At 41.6% G+C, this 25,646-nt stretch overlaps 2 protein-coding genes across 3 annotated transcripts in view; both read left to right on the top strand.

Annotated features, from left to right (window-relative positions):
- Window positions 1–18,057, top strand: part of Cklf (chemokine like factor) — a 38,006-nt gene extending 19,949 nt beyond the window's left edge. Inside the window, exons 2-4 of one of the 2 annotated variants that reach the window (XM_045133189.1) lie at window positions 1,470–1,628; window positions 13,947–14,042; window positions 17,883–18,057. In XM_045133189.1, the coding sequence (XP_044989124.1) occupies window positions 1,470–1,628; window positions 13,947–14,042; window positions 17,883–18,008 (381 nt within the window). In that variant the 3' untranslated portion in view covers window positions 18,009–18,057. The remainder of the gene's footprint in view (window positions 1–1,469; window positions 1,629–13,946; window positions 14,043–17,882) is intronic. The other variant, XM_045133190.1, reaches the window with a different exon arrangement.
- A 484-nt stretch (window positions 18,058–18,541) lies between these two features.
- The window catches only part of LOC101595264 (CKLF-like MARVEL transmembrane domain-containing protein 1), a 42,897-nt gene continuing 35,792 nt past the window's right edge, over window positions 18,542–25,646 (top strand). Inside the window, exons 1-2 of the mRNA XM_045142885.1 lie at window positions 18,542–18,595; window positions 18,677–18,895. Of these exons, the coding sequence (XP_044998820.1) occupies window positions 18,542–18,595; window positions 18,677–18,895 (273 nt within the window). The remainder of the gene's footprint in view (window positions 18,596–18,676; window positions 18,896–25,646) is intronic.

The following is a 25,646-nucleotide window of genomic DNA, read 5'->3' as shown; positions in this document are numbered from 1 at the left end:
TGCTATTGACAGAACTCTTTGGGAATTATCAGCTCATTTTTTTTTTATACAATCTCACTAAATGTTGATATATTCTCTAATTCCCTTTAGGGATGTAGAAATTGGAATAGGTTATCTTCAGAGGGCTTTTTTGTTTGTTTGGTTGGTTTTTTGTTTTTTCAAGGTAGGGTTTCACTGTAGCCCAGGCTGACCTGGAATTCAGTATGTAGTCTTAGGATGGCCTTGAGCTCACAGCGATCCTCCTTCCTTTACCTCCTGAGTGCTGGGATTAAAGGCATGTGCCACCATCCCTGGCAGAGGTTTTTGTTTTTGTATTTGTTTTTTTGATGTAGGATCTCACTCTGGCCCAGGCTGACCTGGAATTCACTATATAGTCTTAGGGTGGCCTCAAACTCACAGCAGTCCTCCTACCTCTGCCTCCTGAGTGCTGGGATTAAAGGCATGCATCACTATGCCTGGCTCCCCTTAAAATAGTCTTTATTCTAGCCAGGTGTGGTGGCATATACCTTTAATCTCAGCATTTGAGAGGCAGAGGTAAGAGAGGATCGCTATGACCTCAAGGCAGTTTGAGACTACATAGTGAGTTCCAGGTCAGCCTGGGCTAGAGTGAGACCCTGCCTCAAAAAAATATATATTTATTCTAATAGCATTATACTTACTAAGAGGAATTGTAATAAAATATACATTTAGAAGTTAGGAGAATGACTCAGTGGATAAAGGCACTTGCTTATAAAGCCTGCCAACCTGGGCTCATATCCCCAGCATCCATATAAATCCGGTTGCAAAGTGATACATGTATGTTGATTCCACTGGGGTTAGTTTGCAGTAGCAAGAGACCCTGGCACACCAGTATTTACACATCTCTGTTCATGCACATACACATACATGTACAAATCAATTTTTTATAAAATAAAGGAGCTAAAAGAAGAAAAAAATTGAGATTATGGAAGGGAAAGGAAATATTGAGGAAAAAGTCAGAGCAGAAATGGGGAATAATTAGTTACACAGAAACCTCGAATACCAGTCAGGTGTGGTGACGCAACACCTTTAATCCCAGCATGGGGGAGGCAGAGGTAGGAGGATTGTCGTGAGTTTGAGGTCAGCCTGGGATTGTTGAGTGACTGCCAGGTTAGCCTGGGCTAGAGTGAGACTCTATCTTGAAAACCCAAACAGCAACAACAAACAAAAAACAGGAGTACCTACTCATGTAAAACACAAAAGTATCTGTACATTTAGTCACATCTTGTGTTGGAGGAAACAGAACTTATTTATTTAGTTATTTGAGAAAGAACCATCTAGGGACTGACAATAAATGTTCAGTGGTATAGCACTTGCCTAATATACATAGGCCTCTGGATTCAGCCCCAAATTCCACACACTCAAATACCACAATAAGTAAAATGATCGTTTTATAGCTTAAACTTGTATTTAGTAATTATTGAATGACCCACTGTTTTTTTGTCTTCTAGGTAGTAACGGTGTTATCTATGATCTTTTTTATCATGGCACAAGCTCCTGAGCCATTCATTGTTGTCACTGGATTTGAAGCCACAGTTGTTTTATTTTTCATAATTTTGTATACGTTCAAACTTGACCAAATGATGAAGTGGTTATTCTGGCCTTTGTTTGTAAGTGTTCAGTTTCATCCTTAAGCTCTGACTACCTCTTCCTGACACATGGAGGCATTGTAACAAGCTTCATTTGTTCTCTTAAATTGTTAGGTGATTTTAAAAAGGAAAAGCCAACTCACTGCTAATGCTCTTTTGTCCTTAGGGCATGTCCTCAGGGATCTAGTACTACCACAGAATAAGTTCCTTTCACCCCACCTCTCAGGAGATACAGCTGACTTTTCTATTTGGAGAATTCTCTTAAATATAGATGTCCTATAGAAATTTAAATTTAGGGCACACAAAGCAGTGCGTGCATATGGAGTTCATTTGCAGTGGCTAGAGGTGCTGGCATGCCCATTCTCTGTCTATCTCTCTTTCTCTCTCTCTCCCTGCTTGCAAATAAGTAATTAAATAAAAATATATTTTAAAAAATATTTAAGGACTTCCGGTTAAGATGGCGGCGTAGGTACCACGCCAAAGCAGCCTAGGGGGGAAAAAGACCAAAAAAACTCAGCAAAATACACACTTATACTAAAAAGTGAGGTGTATAGGAAATTGAAGCGGCAGCAGAGAAGTAGAAGAGTTCCGCAGCATCCAGAGCCTACACAGGCGGGAAAAGCGGCTCCGGCAGCTTGGCCTACCGCCGTGGCGCACCTGAAAGCTGCCAGACTCAGCTTGAGCCGCAGGAAAAGCCAGGTGCGGGCGCCTCCCCTCACACCGCGCTCTCCGCAACTCAGGAAACGTGAGGGGAGAGCGGCAGCGAGCAGTGGAGGAGCAGACCGCCAGGTAGAAGAACTCGGAGCAGCAAGAGAACCAGAGCAGCTGCGGCTCCCTCCCCTCCCCCACCGCCTGAGCCCAGCTCCGGCGAACAGAGCAGCCGCCCGGGACCCGGCCACACCAACTTGGGCTGACAGCAGGACCCAAGCAGGAGCAGAGTTCGGCAGCAACATCAGTGGTTCCAGCACCGGTAACAACGGCCCCAGCAGCAGCAGACCCAGGAGTGGCAGCAGTGGCAGACTCGGCAGCAGCAGCTTCAAGGCGAGCAGCGGCAGTGGACACAGCAGCAGCAGCTTCAGCAGCAGTGGTGGCTCCAGCAGTGGCAGCTACAGCAGCAGCAGAGGCAGCAGCAGCGGCTCAGTTTGCCCAGCAGGAAAAGCAAGTGCCCAGCTCCAGAAATCAGAACAGCAGCCCGACGACCCAGGCAGCAACTTGACTGAGACCAAAATCATCCAAGGTAACTGGGATTGCACCAGGGAAGGGTCTCACTTGGTCACAAGCTGACTTGGATCCCTCAACAGACCAGAAATCTTAACCTCTTTGTTGATAGAGGATCTGGTCGTTATAATAACTACTCTTGCATACATACTCGGGACTGTTTTTGATTGAATGTGTACAGTGTTTAGTTAAATTATAGAATCTACCTGTATTTTATTCCACTCAGCCTGCTTGAATACTCCTATAGCAGGGAAACTCAACCCCTAAGAACATCTTTGTAGATACTCTGAGAGTCTTAAGAGCCACACCTAACACCTTAAGGTACTACCCTGAAACTATATTACATCAAATCAATTGATACAGCTAAGAATAAACAGCTTGCTAGAAAATCCAAGCATTAACTTAATCCAAGATGCAAAAATATATACATTATAACACAAGAAACACTAAAAAGCAAGACGATATAAATCCACCTAAAAGTATTAATGCATCAGAAATGTCCTCCAGTGAGAAAGAGTTAGAGGAAATGCCTGAGAAAGAGTTCAAAAGAATAATTATAAATATGTTCAAAGAGGTCAAAGAACACATGAAAACAATCAAAGAGGAAATCAAAGGAATCAAAGAAGATGCAGGACACCAATTTAATGAAATAAAGAAGGCAATACAAGACATAAATAGGGAAATAGAAATAATAAAGAAAAACCAGTCAGAATTACTAGCAATGAAGAACACAGTTAATGAAATAAAAAACTCTGTAGAAAATCTCACCAGTAGGATGGATGAGGGAGAGGACAGAATATCTAAGCTAGAAGACCAGGTGGCAGACCTAATGCAGTCCAGCAAAGAGAAAGACAAACTTATAGAAAAGTATGAGTGGGAATTTCAAGATATTCGGGACACTATGAAAAGATCCAATATAAGAATTCAGGGCATAGTAGAAGGAGAAGAACTCCACTCCAGAGGCATAGTAGGCGTCTTCAACAAAATCATAGAGGAAAATTTCCCCCAAATTGGGAAAGAGGTGCCAATACAGATACAGGAAGCCTTTAGAACCCCAGCCAGACAAAACCCAGAAAGAACCTCTCCTCGCCATATTATAATCAAACTTCCAAACACACACACCAAAGAAAAACTATTGAAAGCAGTTAGAGAGAAAAATCAAGTTACCTACAAAAGCAAGCCCATCAGGATTATAGCAGATTATTCAACACAAACTTTTAAAGCTAGAAGGGCTTGGAGTGATATATTCCAAGTTCTGAAAGATAACAACTGTCAACCAAGGTTACTTTATCCTGCAAAGTTATCCATTCAAATAGCTGGAGAAATAAAGACATTCCATGACAAAAGCAGGTTAAAGGAGTATTTGAAGACAAAACCAGCTCTACAGAAAATACTTGATAGAATCCTCTATGCTGAAGAAAAGGAAAAGCACACATATAAGGAACCTAGAAAAAACAAGCAATACTCAAATACCAGTTAACAGAAGAGAGCACAGGTAGAACCAGAAACACACACACACAAAAAAATGGCAAACATAAATACACACCTTTCAATAATATCTCTTAATATCAACAGCCTCAATGCCACAACGAAAAGACATAGATTTGCAGACTGGGTTAAAAAGCAGGATCCTACAATTTGTTGTCTCCAAGAAACTCACCTTTCTACAAAGGATAGACATTATCTTAGGGTGAAAGGTTGGAAGACGGTGTTTCAAGCAAATGGGCCTAGAAAACAAGCAGGGGTTGCTATCCTAATATCAGACAGGGTAGACTTTAGTCCCACGTTAGTCAAGAAAGATAAGGAAGGTCACTTTATATTGATTAAGGGCACACTCCAACAGGAGGATATTACAATCCTAAACATATATGCACCTAACATGGGGGCTCCCAAATTCGTCAAACAAACACTATTAGAACTAAGGTCACAGATAACACCAAACACAGTGGTGGTGGGTGACTTTAACACCCCACTCTCATCAATTGACAGGTCATCCCGGGAAAGAATAAACAGAGAGGCATCTGGACTAAATGAGGTCATAGAAGGAATGGACCTAACAGATATATACAGGACATTTCATCCAAAGGCTGCAGAATATACATTCTTTTCAGCAGCACATGGAACATTCTCTAAAATAGACCATATATTAGGACACAAAGCAAATCTTAACAAATTCAGGAAAATTGAAATAATTCCTTGCATTCTATCTGACCACAATGGAATTAAACTACAAATCAGTAGCAAGAAAGGCTATAGAGCATACACAAAATCATGGAAACTAAACAATACACTACTAAATGATGAGTGGGTCAATGAAGAAATCAAAAAGGAAATCAAAAAATTTATAGAGTCAAATGATAATGAGAACACAACATACCAAAATCTCTGGGACACAATGAAGGCAGTTCTAAGAGGTAAATTTATAGCCTTAAGTGCCTATATTAAGAAATTAGAAAGGTCACAAGTAAACGACCTAATGCTTCACCTTAAAGCCTTGGAAAAAGAAGAACAAGGCAAACCAAAAATCAGTAGACGGGAAGAAATAATAAAGATTAGGGCAGAAATGAATGAAATAGAAACAAACAAAAAATCCAAAGAATTAATGAAACAAAGAGTTGGTTCTTTGAAAGGATAAACAAGATTGATAAACCCTTAGCAAATCTGACCAAAAGAAAGAGAGAAGAGACACAAATTAATAAAATCAGAGGTGAACAAGGTAACATCACAACAGATTCCAGAGGAATTCAAAAAATCATAGGGACATACTATAAAAGCATATACTTCACAAAGTATGAAAATCTGAAAGAAATGGATGATTTCCTTGATCTATATGACCTACCTAAATTAAATCAAAATGAGATTAATCACTTAAATAGACCTATAACAAACATGGAGATCCAAACAGTTATCAATAATCTCCCAACTAAAAAAAGCCCAGGCCCGGATGGATTCACTGCTGAATTTTACCAGACTTTTAAGGAAGAGCTAACACCATTGCTTCTTAAGCTTTTCCAGGAAATAGAAAAAGAAGGAATTCTACCAAACACCTTCTATGAGGCCAGCATCACCCTGATACCAAAACCAGGCAAAGATAGAACAAAAAAAGAAAATTACAGACCAATCTCCCTCATGAACATATATGCAAAAATTCTCAACAAAATATTGGCAAACAGAATACAAGAGTATATCAAAAAGATCATTCACCCTGACCAAGTAGGCTTTATCCCAGAGATGCAGGGATGGTTCAATATACGCAAATCTATAAATGTAATACATTATATAAACGGGTTGAAGAACAAAAATCACATGATCATCTCATTAGACACAGAGAAAGCATTTGACAAAATCCAACATCCCTTCATGATAAAAGTCCTACAGAGACTGGGAATAGAAGGAACATATCTCAATATAATAAAGGCTATTTATGACAAGCCTACAGCCAACATATTACTAAATGGGGAAAAACTGGAAGCTTTTCCACTAAAATCATGAACAAGACAAGGGTGTCCACTGTCCCCACTTTTATTTAATATAGTTTTGGAAGTCTTAGCCATAGCAATAAGGCAAGAGACACACATGAAAGGGATACAAATTGGAAAGGAAGAAATCAAGTTATCATTATTTGCAGATGACATGATTCTATACATAAAGGACCCTAGAGACTCTACTAGCAAGCTGTTAGAGCTGATCAAAACCTACAGCAATGTAGCAGGATACAAAATAAATACACAGAAATCAGTAGCCTTCATATATGCTAACAACAAACACACAGAGGATGAAATCAGAGAATCACTCCCATTCACAATTGCATCAAAAAAAAATAAAGTAGCTTGGAATAAACCTAACCAAGGAAGTAAAGAATCTATACAATGAGAACTTTAAAACACTCAAGCAAGAAATTGCAGAAGACACTAGAAAGTGGAAAAACATCCCTTGTTCCTGGATTGGAAGAATCAATATTGTGAAAATGGCAATCTTACCAAAAGCAATCTACACATTTAATGCAATCCCTATCAAAATTCCAAAGGCTTTCTTCATGGAAATAGAAAAAACAATCCAAAAATTCATTTGGAATCACAAAAAACCTCAAATATCTAAAATAATACTGAGCAACAAAAAAAGAGGCTGGTGGTATCACCATACCTGATTTTAACCTATACTACAGAGCCATAGTAACAAAAACAGCATGGTACTGGCACAAAAACAGACATGTAGATCAGTGGAACAGAATAGAGGACCCAGATGTAAGCCCAAGTAGCTATAGCCACCTGATATTCGATAAAAATGCCAAAAATACTCATTGGAGAAGAGACAGCCTCTTCAGCAAATGGTGTTTTGAAAACTGGATATATATCTGCAGAAGGATGAAAATAGTTTCTTCTCTCTCGCCATGCACAAGAATTAAGTCCAAATGGATTAAAGACCTTAACATCAGACCGGAAACTTTGAAACTGCTAGAGGAAAAAGTAGGGGAAACCCTTCAACATATTGGTCTTGGCAAAGACTTTCTGAATACAAACCCAATTGCTCAGGCAATAAAACCACAGATTAACCACTGGGACCTAATGAAATTACAAAGATTTTGCACCACAAAGGACACAGTGAAAAAAGCAAAGAGGCAACCTACAGAATGGGAAAAAATCTTCGCCAGCTATATATCTGATAGAGGATTAATATCTAAGATATACAAAGAACTCAAAAAGTTAAATAATAAGGAATTAAACAAGCCAATCAAAAAATGGGCTATGGAGCTAAATAGAGAGTTCTCAAAGGAAGAAATACGAATGGCATATAAGCAGCTAAAAAAATGTTCTACGTCACTAGTCATCAGGGAAATGCAGATTAAAACTACATTGAGATTCCATCTCACTCTTGTCAGATTGGCCACCATCATGAAAACAAATGATCATAAATGTTGGCGGGGATGTGGAAAAAAAGGAACCCTTCTGCACTGCTGGTGGGAATGCAATCTGGTCCAGCCATTGTGGAAAACAGTGTGGAGGTTCCTAAAACAGCTACAGATTGATCTACCATATGACCCAGCTATAGCACTCCTAGGCATATATCCAAAGGACTCATCTCATTTCCTTAGAAGTACATGCTCAACCATGTTTATTGCTGCTCAATTTATAATAGCTGGGAAATGGAACCAGCCTAGATGTCCCTCAACAGATGAGTGGATAATGAAGATGTGGCACATTTATACAATGGAGTTCTACTCAGCGGTAAAGAAAAATGAAGTTATGAAATTTGCAGAAAAATGGATGGACCTGGAAAGGATTATACTAAGTGAGGTAACCCAGGCCCAGAAAGCCAAGCGCCACATGTTCTCTCTCATATGTGGATCCTAGCTACAGATGACTGGGCTTCTGCGTGAGAATGAAAATACTTAGTAGCAGAGGCCAGTAAGTTGAAAAGGAGACATAAAGGGTAGAGAAAGGAAGGGAGGAGGATACTTAATAGGTTGATATTGTATATATGTAATTACAATGATTGTAATGGGGAGGTAATATGATGGAGAATGGAATTTCAAATGGGAAAGTGTGGGGGTGGGGAGGGAGGGAATTACCATGGGATATATTTTATAATCATGGAAAATGTTAATAAAAATTAAAAAAAATATATTTAAGGCCAGGTATGGTGGTGCACTCCTTTAGAACCAGCACTTGGGAGGCAGATGTAGGAGGATCACCATGAGTTCAAGGCCACCCTGAGACTACAAAGTGAATTCAAGGTCAGCCTGGACTAAAGTGAGGCACCTTACCTATAAAAAAAAAAAAAAAAAAAAAAAAAACAGCCGGGCACTGGTGCCACATGCCTTTAATCCCAGCATTCAGGAGGCAGAGGTAGGAGAATTACCATGAGTTCAAGGCCACCCTGAGACTACATAATGAATTCCAGGTCAGCCTGGGCTATAACAAGACCCTACCTCAAAAAAAAGCAAATGTGGGGGGGAGGGCTAAAGAGATGGCTTAGTGGTTAAGGCACTCACCAGCAAAGCCAAAAGACCCAGGTTCAATTCCCCATGACCCACATAAATCCAGATGCATGAAGTGACACATGAGTGCAGAGTTTGTTTGCAGTGGCTAAAGGCCCTGGCATGCCCGTTCTCTATCCTTGTATATGCCTCTTTCTCTCTCTCTCAAATAACTAAGATATATTTTAAATTTCATTTTAAAATATATGTTTTTAAAAAGAAATTTAAATTAAAGTATTAGAGTATTCTTGGGCTGGAGAGATAGCAGTTAAGTGCTTGCCTGTGAAGCCTAAGGACGCTGGTTCAAGGCTTGATTCCCCAGGACCCACGTTAGCCAGATGCACAAGGGGGTGGGCGCATCTGGAGTTCGTTTGCAGTGACTGGAGGCCCTGGCGTGCCCATTCTCTCCTCTCTCTCTCTCTGCCTCCTTCTCTCTCTGTCGCTCTCAAATAAATAAATAAAAATAAAAATAAAAATAAAATTTTAAAAAATTAGAGTATTCTTAATCTTTGCCTCCTTTTGAAATATGGATGTGGCCTTGGAATTGAGGGAAAAAAGCAAGTACACTAGGAAGCATCCTTGCCCATCTCATCACCAAAGGGAAAGTCAAACAGAGGAAACTAAATAAACCACACTATGTTCTAACTTGAAATGTCTGGAGTCATTAGTGCCAAGTCATTTTACCTGAGCTTATGGAACCTTACTTGTAGCCTTGGAGACCCATAGCATCAGGAGTGACTGCCCAGTGGAATGCCCCAGTCAGTGTGCAGGTTGAGAATATTAGTTCAGTCATAGGTGATAGTTCAGCCTGGGGTGCAAAGCTGGTTCTAGCAACAATTGACTGATTTAACCTCTCTCTCTGTCTCTCTCTCTCTCTCTCTCTTTCAAGTTGTATTCCAGCATCCTGTCTCCATGAGTCTTTTGCTGCCTTTCCCCACTGCATCTGGATGCCTATTGCTGCCATGGCTTTTATGCGGGTGCTAGGGATTGAACTCTGGTCCTCATGCTTACACAGCAAGCACTTTTATCCACTGAACCATCTCCCCAGCCCCCATGTCCTTCTTAGAGTCTTAAATACTTTTATCTAAGATGTTAATCCTGTAAAGGAAAGAGGACTTTACAGTGTTCTCAAACCAGAAACATGCCTCAAAGCAGTACCTTCCTGGACCATCTTTGGAGGCCAATGATAAGCATTTCCAGCTAATCACAGTTTTGAAAGTCTCAAAATGGGAAAGCTGGTTAAATATATTTAACCCCACCTCCTACTGGTGTTCACAGAGAAGCCCCAGTAGCCACTTCCAGAATGGTTGCCATGGGGTGGCAGGTAATGGACAAGCTGTGGTACCAAGCAGGGAAAGAGACAACTGTAACCAGAGAAGCCACCAATGCCTTAAGGAAGTAAAACAGGGACAGAGGTAATAAGGGAAAAGAGGCCCCTGCAGGGTGGAGCAGCAGCCGATCTGAGTCGCCAGGGGCTTTGCCTCTGCAGTTTAAGTGAAGGAGTCAGATGGCTGAAGACTGTAGGTGGGGAAGAGGTAATTTTGTAAGTGCCTAGGTGTGATGGCCACTACCTGCTTATTAGAAGAGGGCTCAGCCATCTATCTGCACTCGGAATTTTTATTTATCACTGTCCCAGAGGTGTAGTCCCTGACAGTCTGTACAGAAAGCCTCTTCATTGCCCTACAACATAACACTGAAATCTCCATTTTTGTAATTAAACTTGCTCCAGCTCTATGACATACTAATATTTTGCTTTGAATATAAAAGCAGTAGTTTTGTTTGTTTTGTTTTTGTTTTTTGGGTTTTTTGTTGTTGTTGTTGTTGTTGTTTTTCAAGGCAAGGTCTCACTCTAGCTTAGGCTGACCTGGAATTCACTATGTAGCCTCTGGGTGACCTCAAACTCATGGCGATCCTCCTACCTCAGCCTCCTGAGTGCTTGCGCCATCACGCCCAGTTTAAAAGCAGTGTTTTAGGGCTGGAGAGATGGCTTAGCAGTTCAGCTCTTGCCTGTGAAGCCTAAGAACCCCGGTTCAAGGCTCCATTCACCAGTACCCACGTTAGCCAGATGCACAAGGGGGCACACATGTCTGGAGTTCGTTTGCAGTGGCTGGAGGCCCTGGCGCACCCATTCTCTCTGTCTTTCTCTCTCTCTCTCTGCCTCTTTCTCTGTCACTTTCAAATAAACAAAAAAAAATTTAAAAAGCAGTGTTTTAAGTTGGGTATGGTGGCTCACATACTCAGAAGGTTGAAGCAGAAGGATTACTCTTGAGTAGAGGCCAGCCTGCGCTACAGTGAATCAAAAGAACAAAGTAAATACAGTATTTTAAATTTGCACTGAGGATAACTGGCGTCCCAAAGCAGGCACACCATCCCTACCCCGCTGTGGTTCTCTGCATTCTCTAGAGCACTGATTTTATATATAAAGAGATTTGTGGTCCAAATTTTTTCAGAGGGCACAGCTGCCTGGATAAGGTAGTGAGCCTGTTGTCTTGTAGAGTAAAACATCCAGCCAGAGGAGCTTTTATCCAAGACAGCCAGTCTCACCATCTCCTCTGCACATGAGAACGTTTTTCTTCCTCAGGGGATCTAATCTTGTTCTACTCCTTTTGAACCTCTTCCTACTTTCTTTTTAATAACTGAGTGATTTCCTCCTGCCTACTTACCTGCCACATCCATAAGCCACCATGATAGACAGTTTATTTTTCCATACCACACATCCAATAACAAATGTAAACTGCACTTCTTTTCTATTGACACTTTCCATACATATAGATCATAGACCATGATAATAATCTCTTCTCACCACCCTCCTTTTCACCCTTCCTGAGTCCCCTCCACTGAATCCCTTCTTTCCAATTAATGTCTTCTATTTTGATGTCGTTTCCCCCTGCTATTGTGCAGGTCTTTTAAGTAGCATCAGCCACCTTGTGTCTAGAAGAGCATATAGCAAAGCACTCCTCCCCTTCCTCTGGCTCTTACATTCTTTATATCACCTCTACCACAATGGTCCATGAACCTTGGAGAGTGTGCTAGAGATGTCTCACTTAGTGCTGAACACTTCATGTCCCTTCTCAGCACTTTGGTGAGTTTTGGGTCACCACCACCTGAAAAGAGAAGCTTCTCTAGCCAAAAGTGAGAGTAGCAATCATATATGGTATAAACATAAGTATTTAGAGGGCATATATACTCATTTAGCCAGATAACAGTAGTTTCCACTGTAGAGCTTATAACCTCCCTAGCCATAGGCTTTTGATGAGGTTTTTAGTACCAGACATTAATTCCTTCCCATGGAGCAGGCCTCAAATCCAATCAGAGAGCCATTGGTTTCTCCCATCACAGACATGTCATCATTGCACTAGTTGGCACATTTGGCCTGGCTGATGAGCCATAGAACTTGGCAAGGTCTGCTGTTGGTTAAGGCCATTGATGATTTTTCTTCCCCAGCAGACTGCATAGCTCTTTTCAGCATCCAAGACAGCTAGTCAACACAGAGGAAGCTTCCAGCTCAGTTCCAGCCCAAGCATGTGGTATCTTTAGCAGTAGGGTCTTAGTTCTGGTGGTCAACCAAGAATCTTGGCAATCGCCTGTGATATTTTGAAGGCAATAGAGGCCTCCCTAACCAACAACTCGCCAGAAGGTGCTCCGTCCCGGTACTGAAATTTTCTTTTTTTTTTTTTAATTTTTTAATTAATTAATTAATTTATTTATTTGAGAGCGACAGACACAGAGAGAAAGACAGATAGAGGGAGAGAGAGAGAATGGGCGCCCCAGGGCTTCCAGCCTCTGCAAACGAACTCCAGATGCGTGCGCCCCCTTGTGCACCTGGCTAATGTGGGACCTGGAGAACCAAGCCTCGAACCGGGGTCCTTAGGCTTCACAGGCAAGCGCTTACCCGCTAAGCCATCTCTCTAGCCCTGAAATTTTCTTGTAACAATCTATGGTTTCTAAGCTCAGCATTGTCCACCCCCACAGGGTACAGCTTACAAACTCTCTCTTCTTTAACATATATATTATGTATATTATAAATTGTTCATCTTAAAGCCACATTTCAAAAGTACACATGTCAAAGTAACAAATGCTTCATTTGGGGGAAATTATTAAGTGAATGATCTATATAATCATAAATAACATAATTGGCCAGTCATAACTTACAGACATGGGTGGGATCTACCCTGAAAATTACTACTTTCTCTTGTATGTGCTGCTTTCAGTTTTATCAATTGCATCTTAATAATAAAGTTATCAAGGCCAGGCATGGTGGTGCACACCTTTAATCCCAGCACTCGGAAGGCAGAGATAGGATCTCTGAGAGTTCAAGGCCACCCTGAGACTACATAGTGAATTCCAGGTCAACCTGGACCAGAGTAAAACCCTATCTCGAAAAACCAAAACAAAACAAAAAGTTATTTAACCAACTATTCCATATATTCTATTAGAGTATTAAATATTGGTATTCTGGTTTCCTGAGGTACCCATTCAATCTAAACCTTCGACGTAAGATGTTATCTACTTTCTTTCCTAACAAGATCAGTTATCCCTCCAACAGTGTTTATGTTGTTTTAAAAAAGTAAAAATTAGGGGCTGGAGAGGTGGTTTAGCAGTTAAAGGCTTTCCTGGGAAGCCTAAGGATCGCCGTTCGAGGCTGAATTAATTCCCCAGTACCTATGTAAGTCAGATGCACAAGGTAGCACATACATCTGGAGTTCGTTTGCAGTGGCTGGAGGCCTGATGCATCCATTCTCTGTGTGTGTGTCTCTGCCTCTTTCTCTGCTGTTCTCAAATAAATAAACAAAAAAAGTAAAAATTTAAAAGATTGGTATATTATAGGTAGAGAACCACTAGCTGTCATTATAGATTGTAGACCAAATACTATATAGGTGTCATTTTACTGTGACATTTTTGTGTTTTGAAAGATGTATGCTAAATTTAATAAAATGCAACTTTAAAATATTCAAGCAGGTGACATCCCTGTGGGTTTGTTTGCTTGTTTTTGCACTGCTTGTTTTGTTTTGCTTTGTTTTTCATGGTGCAGGAGATGGAATCTATGGCCTTGAGCCATTCTAGGCAAGCACTCTACTACTGAGCTATATTTCCAGCCTTGGTGGTTTTTATGTAAAGCTGACCTGCCTATTCTGTGCTTCTAGGATGTTATCAATTCAATGGTCGCAACACTGTTCATGATCATTGTATCTATATTGGCAATGATAACGGACACCAAAACATACATACTCCTTGGAGGGGTAAGTAGAGTTCTTCCTAGTTTTCTTCTTCAGGTTTGATCAGAATATAAATTTATTTGAAAACCTGATACAAACACAGAAAGCCATATGATAGTCTAGAAGCCTCAAGCTTCTTAGACCTGTATATAGTACTTACTGGCTTTGTACTTTGTATGAGTGAATGTGTACCCTGGTTAACATAAAAGAGATGTGATTTCACACTAGAACTGAAGATAGCCAAACAAAAAGGTCCTTACACCTTCCTTCCTTTCTTTTTTGTTTTGTTTTTCAATAGGGTCTCGCTCTAGCCCAGGCTGACCTAGAATTCATTATGTAGTCTCAAACTGGCCTCCAACCCACAGAGATCCTCCTACCTCTGCCTCCTGAGTGCTGGGATTAAAGGTGTGTGCCACTACGCCCAGCTCCTTACACATTTCTTAATAGGTATACATGACTCTGCCAGACTCAGAAAAGGTATTTAAAACAGTTACCACACTGAGTTCTAGAAACCTGATGTCAAGCAAAAGAAGAAACTTGGTGGGTGAGTTTCATAGCTCTACTTTTAAAGAAAAGGATACATAGCACATGTTAGGTGAAATGGAATGTTCCAAACTTCTTCAGATGAACTATGGCAGATGTTCTCATGAGGAAGCCTTGCAACTGAAGAATTACTGTGTGCACTGCTCGCAGAGGAAGAAACAAGTCACCTTAACCAGACTCCACCCTGGAAAGCATGCCAAGATGAAAGAGTCATAATCTGAGGTTTGAAGTTGAGGTTCTTATCTGGAGCAGTAAGTTAGAAAGTCCTTTTTTCCTTCCATATGTTTTTTCACTGTATTGGCCACCGAGGGGAAGTGGCCACTCTCCACCATGCATGCCAGGTCCATAGCTTTCACCTCTGTTAGGCCCAAAGCAACTTCATGAGGGATTAGGATTAATCTAGAAATTGAGACTGCTACTGTAATAGCAATCTCCATTTTTTTATTCATATTTTTATTTACTTGTGAGAGAGGATGGGCATGCCAGCAAACTCTAGATGCATGTGCTACTTTGTGCACCTGGATTTACATGGGCACTGGAGAATCAAACCCAGGCCATCAAACTTTGCAGACAAGTGCCTTTAACCACTGAGCCATTTCCAGCCCCAGTTTTTTAGGTTTTTCTTAAATATATTTTTATTTGAAAGAGAGAGAGTATGAGCACACAAGGGTCCCTTGCTGCTGCAAACAAACTCCATATGCATGCACCACTTTATTTATCTGGCATAATATGGGTACTGGGAAATTAAACCTCAACCAGCAGGCATTGCAAGCAAAAGCCTTTAACTGCTGAGCCAACTCCCCAGCCTTTCCCCAATTTTTTAAAATATTTATTTATTTGAGAAAGAGGCAGACAGACAGAGTATGAGTCTGCCACTGCAAACAAATTACAGATGCGTGCACCACTTTGTGCATCTGGCTTTACGTGGGTACTGGGGAATCAAACCTGGGCCACTAGACTTTGCTAGGTAGTACCTTTAATCACCAAACGATTTCTCCAGCCCTCCCTGAAGTGTTTTTAAGACAATCTGACCCCTGTTCAGTATGAAGAAAGAGGGATAAGTCACAGGACTTATATTTATTCACTTAATTACTTTCATCTCATAAATGTTAACAAAGTAGAGAGCTGTGTTATCCAATATAATGGCTACTACTGAGCACTGGAAGTGGGGCTAGTTTTAAAACATATTTTGGATATATAGAGCTAAATAAAATTTATTAAAATCAATTTCACAAGCTGAGTGTAGTGGCTCATGTTTAATCCCAGCACTCGAAGGCAGAGATAGGAGGATTATTGTGAGTTCGAGGCCATCCTGAGACTGCATAGTGAATTCCAGGTCAGCCTAAACTAGAAGAAGACCCTATCTTGGAAAACAAAACAAAACAAAAGTAATAGTAGCTGGGTGTGGTTGCGCTTGCTTTTAATCCCAGGACTCGGGAGACAGAGGTAGGAGGATTGCCATGAATTCAAGGCCATCCTGAGACTCCATAGTGAATTCCAGGTCAGCTTGGGCTAGCGCGATACCCTACCTCAAAAAACAAAACAAAATAATAATAATAATGATGTTACCTTTTCACTTTTTTTTATTTGAGAGAGAAAGGCAGAGAGAAAGAGAGAATGGGCATGCCAGGGCCTCCAGCCACTGCAAATTAACTCCAGACCCATGTGCCCCCTTGTGCATCTGGCTTACATGGGTCCTGGGGAATCAACCAGGCTCCTTAGCCTTCATAGGCAAACGCCTTAACCACTAAGCCATTTCCCCAACCCATCTTTTCACTTTTTTTTTTAACTTTATTATTGAAGCTCATGGAAAATACCAATTGTGTGGCTTGCATTAGAGTCCACCTATTCCTTGTGATGGTACTGGGCTAGAACATGAGCCCCAACAACCCTTGGGTTGCTGAGCATCTAATTAAGAAGATGGGACAACAGCTCTAGAGGCCATGGAAAAATACTGCCTCTTGCTGGCAGCAGAATTACAGTTTGCTGAAAACAAGGAGAAGAAAAGGGAAAGGTCCCCAGGGGAGGAACCAGCAATGTACAGAAATGCCAGGGTCATAAGAAGACTGGTGGAGGTATTCAATGTGGTCAGAACCTAGGAGGCAATAGCTTGAGACCAGGCTAAAAGAGGCTATAAGAGCCAGGAGGCCGGACTTACTGGCAGCCAGATGAAGCTGAAACTAAGAAGAGTTCAGCTGTCCAACGTGTCCATCACCCAAACCCCTTACTGGCTATCAAACTGCTCGGGTTCCACCCATCCAGGACCACACAGGTGATGGACTGGCTGTTTGGGATGATGATGAGGCAAACTCAGTGAGATGCAAGAATGACATCTTTCTCCAGCATAGGTACTAGCACTCGGCCACCAGAGTACCTAAAGGTCCCTTCATGTTCTACCTTTGTCTCAGTTGTATTGTGCTCAGGCTTGCTTGGAATCACATCCTTTGTGGTGGTTGTTATTGTTGTTTTCTTTTTGGTCTTATTTGAGGCAGGGTCTTACTGTAGCCCAGGCTGACCTGGAACTCTTTCAGTAGCTCCAAGCTGGCCTAGAACTCACTGCCATCCTTATACCTGAGCCTCCCTAGTGCTGGGATTAAATGTGTGTCCCACCATACTGAGATAAGAATCACATCCTTTATATGGAAATTGTTCAACCTTTGAGGGGTCACTGTGGGATCATTCTATCATTACAGTGCCCCAAACCTTGTATCGCAGTTGTGCTCTCCAGGGTTTAATCCTGAGCTGCTGCTAGCTTTGACCCTCTCCCTAATCAATGGGGAAGCTAAACATTTGACCACTGGGGATACAAATATTGAGGGCTGGAGAGGTGGCTTAGTGGTTAATTTGCTTGCCTGCAAAGCCTAGGGACCTAAGTTCAATTCCCCAGGACTCAGTTAAGCCAGATGCCCAAGCTGGCACATGCATCTGGAGTTCATTCACAGCAGATGGGGACCTTGGCACACCCATTCATATCCTCCCTCTCTCTCTCTCTCATAAAAAATTATCTAGATAGATAGATAGATACCTACCTACCTAAATATGGTCAGTTGGGCTTGAAAGAATACATTGCAAAGCACACCAAGAGAAGAGACAGCCCACCCCATGTGGATTTCAGAGTATACTTCACTCACTTTAGGACTGTTTCTGCTCGTTATACTTTTCTTTTTCCTCTTAATGAGACACGTATGTGGAAAACCTTGGCCATGAGCCATGCTGTCCCCTCCCAGCCCTGTTGGTGGCTAGCTGGAGAGGGATCCAGCGGGCAGATGATGAGGATTCGTGTGACGGCAGACGATGACGGTGCTGTGTTCTTGTTTCCAGGTGTGCGGTCTGCTGGCAGTAGTGTGCACGATTGCTGACGGCGCCCTCATATACCGGAAGCTTCGGCGTCGTCCAAGTGAACCTTATGAGAAAGACACTAGTCGTGATGAAAGTGAAGAGTCCTAATTTTGTAATCATTTTTACTAAGTGTTAAATATATTTTCTTATTCTTTCATATTTTTCTGCAGTTCTTGTTTTAATTTCAGTATGGGATCTGGAAGAATCCAGAATTCTGCACTCTGTGCGGAGCCTTACAGTAGCTTGCAGGACATAGAACTAGGTTCTGGCCAAGACCACCCCCAAAAGTCTCCTACTGGCTGGGAACCTCGCAGGGTGGGGTTGTGGATGTCACGGTCCCAGACTAGGCAAGTGCCCGCGGCGGCCAGGGCTGGTGCGCGCGGGGTGGACTGCCAGCAGCCGTTGGGCCACAACACAGGTTCCGTGTCCCCAGGACGGCCACCGATTCAGATTTGCAGAGCCAGCCTAACCCAGTTGGACCTGGGGACCCACCATGGATCCCGTCAAAAAACAACATGACAGGCACTTGCCTCAAAGGGGCGCAAAACACCAGGTACGCAGGGTCTTGCCTAGCGCTTCAGGGCCAGCCCGGGTGGCTCCCTTACTCACACTCACTCTCCGTGGCTCGGCAGGGACGTTCAATGCGCTCAGACGCCGGCGTGCGCACCTTGCCTAGGACACCCAGACAACAACAGGTACGCAGGGTCTTGCCTAGCGCTTCAGGGCCAGCCCGGGTGGCTCCCTTACACTCACACTCACTCTCCGTGGCTCAGCAGGTACATTCAGTGCGCTCAGAAGGCAGCGTGCACACCTTGCCCAGGACACCCACAGAATGGCAGCGCGAACCCAAGTCAACACCCACCCCAAAAGTCCCGTTGCCCTCAGACTCAGTCAAAAAGCAAGCCGAGGGCCAGGCCAAGGTCCCAGAGAAACTAACAGATAATTGCAAAGACTTTTTCTTCTCTGCCATGGGGATTCTGAAGATCATAAGGATGGTAAGCTGATCTGGCTGGGCAGGTCGCCTGTGGACTGTGCCCAGCAAAGCCCCTCTGACAACTTCCCACCGTTCCCTGTGCCTCGCCCTGCCCCCAGCTTCTGTTGTCCCCATCACACTCAGCCCTTAGTAAATTTGGGATTCTTTTTCCTTTTCAACTTCTCAGGTTGTGCATCACAAAGAAAGACAATTAAGGAGGCAACAAGGATAAATAGCAGAAATTTGTCATTAGCAAACACAAATGATGAATTTTATTAATGGAGAACTGTTATTTCAAAGGCCTAATTCAACTGATAAACCACAGGCTAATATAATCCAGGGACAAAAATTAGGGGGCAAGGGGAAGCCAGGTGTGGTAGGGCACGCCTTTAATCGCAGCACTCCAGAGGCAGACAGAGGAGGATCACTGTGAGTTCCTGGTCAGCCTCGTATTACAGAATGAGTTCCAGGTCAGCCTGGGCTAAAATAAAACCCTACCTCGAAAAAAATGGGGTGGGGGAACTGAAGAGATGGCTCAGCAGTTAAGGCACTTTCAGGCAAAGCCAAAGGATCCAGGTTTGATTCCCCAGTATCCACATAAAGCCAGAAGCAAAAGGCGGTACATATGTCTGGAGTTCATGTGCAGTGGCCTTTGCATGCCCATTCTCTCTCCCTCATCGGCCTTTCTCCCTGTCAAGTAAAAATATTTAAAATAAAATTAAATAAACTTAGAAACCAGAATGGGAATATATTCATGAACACTGATCAAGGTAAAAGGACTTCCCAGAGTGCTTAGTTAAACAAATAGGTGTGAGAAACTGCATGAATGAAAATAAAAATGACCCCAACTGACCCCGGAATAGAGAAATCCAAACAGACCAATATGCAAACATAAAAGGAAATGAGAACACTATCTAAGGAGTATCTTTCAAAGATACTCAAGCCCAGACATATTCACAAGTTAACTCTTTCAAAACTTTTAGGAAATGCCATTCTGATTGAACTACTTCTTTTTTTTTTTTTTTTTTTTTTTTGGTTTTTCGTGGTAGGGTCTCACTCTAGCTCAGGCTGACCTGAAATTCACTATGTAATCTCAGGGCGGCCTCAACCTCATGGTGATCCTCCTACCTCTGCCTCCCAAGTGCTGGCATGTACCACACCTGGATGAACTACATTTTTTTTTTAATTTTGTTTTTATTTATTTATTTGAGAGAGAGAGAATGAGAATGAAGGAATGGACTTACCAGGGCCACTAGCCACTGCAAAGAAACTCCAGAAGCATGTGCCACCTTGTGCATCTAGCTTATGTGGGTAAGGGGGAACTGAACCTGGGCCCTTAAGGCAAGTGCCTTAATCACTAAGCCATCTCTCCAGCCCCTGAACTACATTTTTAATATTTTATTTATTTGAGAGAGAAGAGGCAGAGAGAGAGAGAGAATGGACATGCCAGGGCCTCTAGTCACTGCAAATGAACTCCAGACACATGTGCCACCTTGTACATCTGGCTTTATATGGGTAATTGGGAATCCAACCTGTGTTCTTGGGCTTTTCAGGCAAGCACCTTAACCACTGAGCCATCTCTCCAGCCCTGAACTATGTTCTTTTACAAAGTCAGTTCAACACTGATGTCCAAATTTGTTCAGGTTCAGAAAAAAACACAACAGAGATCTTACACATGCCCCAAAGATTAATATACCAGCTGGGGATGCCACTTAGTGATGGAACACTTGCCTAACATATGTGAGGCCCTGGGATGGATTCCTAGCATGGAGGAAAAACAAGTTAATATATTAACACAAAATATTCACCAGTATTTTACAGATTATATAGACCACAATGAGGAAATATAAGAATGGCTTGATATTAGTATTATGCCCAGATCACAGAGTCCCCAAAGACCACCAAGAAAGGTGGACATGTATGCAACAGCAAAGAGCTTTATTTTGGTCTTAAGCTCCAGCTCCAGACTTTACCAATGCAGAGGGTCCGTCCACAAGCCAGGAATGACATCCGGGAGGCCCTTTTATTTGGTTCAAACAAAGAAAAGGGGAATTTCCAACGTAGCAGTTACATGATTGGTTGACATTTAGCAAGAGTATATATGTTACAAGCTGATTGGTTACATAGTAGCTGAGGAATGTTAAGCAAACATCTATAGTCACAAGAGCCACAGGAATGTATAACATATACTCAGTCCTTTTTGATTGGCCTGTTACAGGGATTGTTTTAGGTACTGAGCAGTTTGTGGTTGTTTCTCCCAGTAACTCAAAGTGCTGTGTCAGTAATTTGGGCCCTGTAGGGAAACAGAAACTTAGGCCTAGTAATATCTTTAAAGCCTGTCATGGCATTACTTTGGTTTGGGCTCTTCATTCCCCCCTCTGCTCATAACTTAAGAGGACCCAGTCTTGGGTCCTTATTAGAGAAGTTGCAAGGAATGGTACTGTGTCCTAAGCACCATGAATTGTACTGTGTTAATTCATTCCCTGGCAAAGGAGATTAATTTATTGATTATGCAGGGTCCGAGGGTTAATAATAATAATAGTAAAACTAGGGGTCCAACCAAGGCTGAAAACAAGGTTTGTTAACCAAGGAGACCAATTGAACACAGATTCATACCGATTTTGATTCTGTTGTCTAGCCTTAGTCCTTTTTAATGAGCTTTGAGGGTCTTGTGGCAGTGGCAACGCACAAAGGCCCAGTCCCCCGGTCGGTAGTTGTGGGGTGTTGAGGGTGGTCCAGTCACCCTAATTTTATATCCCTTTATTTTGTCCTCTTATGAGAAGACACTAACTGCTTTTAGGAGACTGGGACAAAGACATCAGATACTTACTATTTCCTGCTGAATGGGACATGCAGTTAAGAGAGGGGAACTATTGTAATGGACCCTGGAGTGTAGGAAGATAGTCTTGGAAGAGAACACTGGGGAAAAAGAATAAAAGTAAGGAGTTAATGAGAAGTGAGCACACAGTAAACTGGTCCTTTTTGAGGTCGAGGGAATCCAGATAGACAGGCTTGGATTGTCTCAGGACCATCTGAGGATGAACTGGCTGAGATTTTCTCCCAGAACTGTTCATTACATGATGCAGTACTATTCGGCATGGTTTGTAAAACAGATGAGATATTAGCAGAGTTATCAGAAACATATACATAACATTTAGCTTTAATAATACAGAGCTATTGGGTGCCATTAAAGGCTGTACAAATATATTTCTGGTCTCAGTGTTTCTCCTCTTGGAAAGCTCTTGTTGTATTACTTAATAGGCCATTCATCTATTTAATGTATTTTTATCTTTGGTTATACATTCCTTTCTGAGTGTTTAAGACCATGCAGATAGCCAAAACTTAATTAAGGAGTAATTTTGGAGGTCACTAATGGCTCTCCAAAGAAGAGACTTTAGGGACCCAAGAGTAGCCCTATAGCTTACTGATTTTTTGTTTTGTTTTGTTTTGTTTTGTTTTGTTTTGTTTTGTTTTGTTTTGTTGTCTGTTAGAATGAGTCAGAGCTGTGATGACCAAGTAGTTTTCCCTTCTTTGGGAAGTCAGGATGACTGATTGTTCCTCAATTGTGACTCTCCTGTTTCAGACTGTACACCACTTTGTTTGGGTGTCCATATCCTCCCTGCTCAGGAAGACAGGTGGCTTACCAAGGGGCCAGTGTAGAAGTGTCCCATCATCTCCAGCGGCCTCATGACCTGGGAGCACAGGCCAAAATATTGGCCCTTTTGCTCCAATGATTCCAATTGGCTTTGGCTTCTACATAGGTAATTAATACACTTAGAAAGGAAGTTACACCAGCCTGGATGTATGTACATATATAGCACATTTGATTACTGAAATAGATTTAAAGAATGGCACAAGGGTTTTTAAAATCATTTTGTCCAATTTTTAAAATTTTTGTTGTACTGTGGCAGAATAAGCCATATATCTGAGGTATAGGAAGTAGGCACATTTTACACTCTAAATATTTAACATTTATAAATATAGGCAGACCCTGTTACCAGTCTTGAAAACAGTACCAATTGATTCACAAACAAAATAATTAATTTTAACATAGAAATTGTCAGAAAAGGACAAGTAAGACAGTATAAAGTCTTAGCACCTGTGTTTGAAAACACCTTTGATTAGTTCAGATACCTGTGTGGATACTAATTATCCAGAGAACATTGGAAACAGAACCACAGAGCTTGAATAATATTTTTTTTCAGATGAGGACCATTGTTTGAGCATGAGGCTGTACCCTAAAGTAGGAAATATGTCCTAAGAGTTACTTTTGTTATAAGCACTAGACTTAAGATGCCAAAAATGAGATAGTTACTTACATACAATAGAGCAGAATCTGGTCTTTTATGAGTCAAAACAGCTAGCTAAGTTTTAATATAATCCTTGGTAAATTGCTTTTGGAAAGAAAAGACACCACTTGACAACCAATGACTTTGGCTTAATCTTGATAGCTATTGATTTTATGTACCATACAAATTTTTATTAACACAAAACAGTTTTATGTTTTATTTATGACTTAAATTTGATAAAGCTTACACAAACTACTCCAACATATTTTAGCCTGAAAATTAGTTCTTTTTGTTCCTTAAGAGTTTGTAAACAGTTGAAAAATCTCTAACTTTAGGCATGGTGTTTAGGTTTAGCCTGAAAATTCTTTCCTACACACACACATCTTTATTTACATACTTTAACATTCTGATCTAAGTAACTCAAAAAGCATTTTTAATGAGCATTCGATGTCCCAACATTGAAAAATTCCTTCCCAGTTTATTTAATCAATTTATTTCACCCCATTATTAACCATCTTTCTTATAAGGCTATTAAGAAAAATGACACCAAAGTGATTAGTCCTATTACGAACAAGCAAATAGTCTAAAGACCTTTATGTCATTAATACAAATAAGACACTTGGGAATGATTTTATTACGAGTAACTAAGGCAAATTTTGTTGCTATCTTGAGGCAAGCTGGCCTAGAAGTCAGGTCCTTCCTTTTAAATAACAGGACATTACAACATTTTAATACCTGACAAATTATAAGTTACCTCTTTAGAGGGAATTCTGTTGTTTTTAATAATCCTTTATGTAAGTTAAAGTTGACCTAGAACATCTGGCGAATGGTCGGTAGGTCAAAAGTGCCTTCAGTCAGCCGCCCAATGTTGAAGGTCAGCCACTCACTCCTGCAAAAGACATGTAACTTTCCCTTTTTAATTTCTATGCTCAGGTTATGAGCATGGTTTTTGATTTCCTTGAAATTGTTCTCTAGAAGAGAAAGCGGTGTCACCCATATCCGTCTCATCTCTTTAGTCACAGTAATACACACGACACAACTAACAAGCACAATGAACACACACACAGAAAAAGAACAAGTCCTCCTGGCCGCTGGAGGCAAAACTGAAAGTGAAATGACGGCCTCTCGCCACACTGCGGGAGCAACCCACTTCATCTCTGCAAATCCATTAAGGGGATTGAATCCCCTTCAGGTGGGCCTGGGGCACCAAGACCCACTGCCTGGGCAAGGTGGTTGCCAGTGGCACGGCCACCAGACTATGGGGGCAAAATCAGAATTACAGGGTGAGCTCGCTTCTATACTGACTGAAGGAAAGAAAACAGATACTTACCAGCCGGCAGTTCAGCTCAACGTGTCCGCGGTCTCAGGAGTCTTGGAGATCCTGGATGAACCCCCAAATGTTATGCCCAGATCACGGAGTCCCCAAAGACCACCAAGAGAGTTGGACACATATGCAACAGCAAAGAGCTTTATTTTGGGCTTAAGCTCCAGCTCCAGACTTTACCAACGCAATGAGTCTGTCCATGAGCCCCGAAGGATGTCTGGGAGGTGCTTTTATTAGGTTCAAACAAAGAAAGGGGGAATTTCCAATGTAGCAATACATGATTGGTTGACATTTAACAAGAGTATATATGTTACAAGCTGATTGGTTACATAGTGGCTGAGGGATGTTAAGCAAACTTATCTATAGTCACAAGAGCCACAGGAATATATAACATGTACCTGGTCCTTTCTGATTGGCCCATTACAGTGATTATTGTGGGTACTGAGCAGTTTGTGGTTGTTTTTCCCAGTAACTGCAAAGTGCTGGGTCAGTAATTTGGGCCCTGCAGGGAAACAGAAACTTAGGCCTAGTAATATCTTTTTGTTGTTATTGTTTATTTTTATTTATTTACTTGAAAGTGACAGAGAGAGAGAGAATGGGCACGCCAGGGCCTCCAGCCACTGCAAACGAACTCCAGATGCGTGTGCATCTGGCTAACGTGGGTCCTGGGGAATCAAGCCTCAAACTGGGGTCCTTAGGCTTTATAGGCAATTGCTTAACCACTAAGCCATCTCTCCAGCCCCTAGTAATGTCATTAAAGCCTGTCATGGTGTTACTTTGGTTTGGGCTCTTCAATGAGGAATTTTTAAATAATCCACCATATTATAAATAAAAGAGGAAAATAAGTGTTGAAGACATGAAAAACTTCAACATTTCTGATTGCCAAAACAGCAGATGAAGAATAAGTAAAATAAGAATAGATGTGTGTATGTTTAACTTATGATATAAAATAAACATGCTGGGTGTGGTGGCACATGCCTTACTCCCAGCACTTGGGAGGCAGAGGTAAGAGGATTGCCATGAGTTTGAGGCCACCCAGAGATTACTTAGTGAATTCCAGGTCAAGCCTGGGCTATAGTGAGACCCTACCTGGAAAAACAAAAAACAAACAAAAATAAACATCACCAGAAATCCAGCAAGATCTTTAAATATCAGAAGTA

Source organism: Jaculus jaculus, chromosome 1 (genome assembly GCF_020740685.1).
Source record: "Jaculus jaculus isolate mJacJac1 chromosome 1, mJacJac1.mat.Y.cur, whole genome shotgun sequence".
Classification (NCBI taxonomy): Eukaryota; Metazoa; Chordata; class Mammalia; order Rodentia; family Dipodidae; genus Jaculus; species Jaculus jaculus.
Note: the sequence above shows the minus strand (reverse complement) of the source record. Positions and strands in the feature narration are given on the sequence as shown.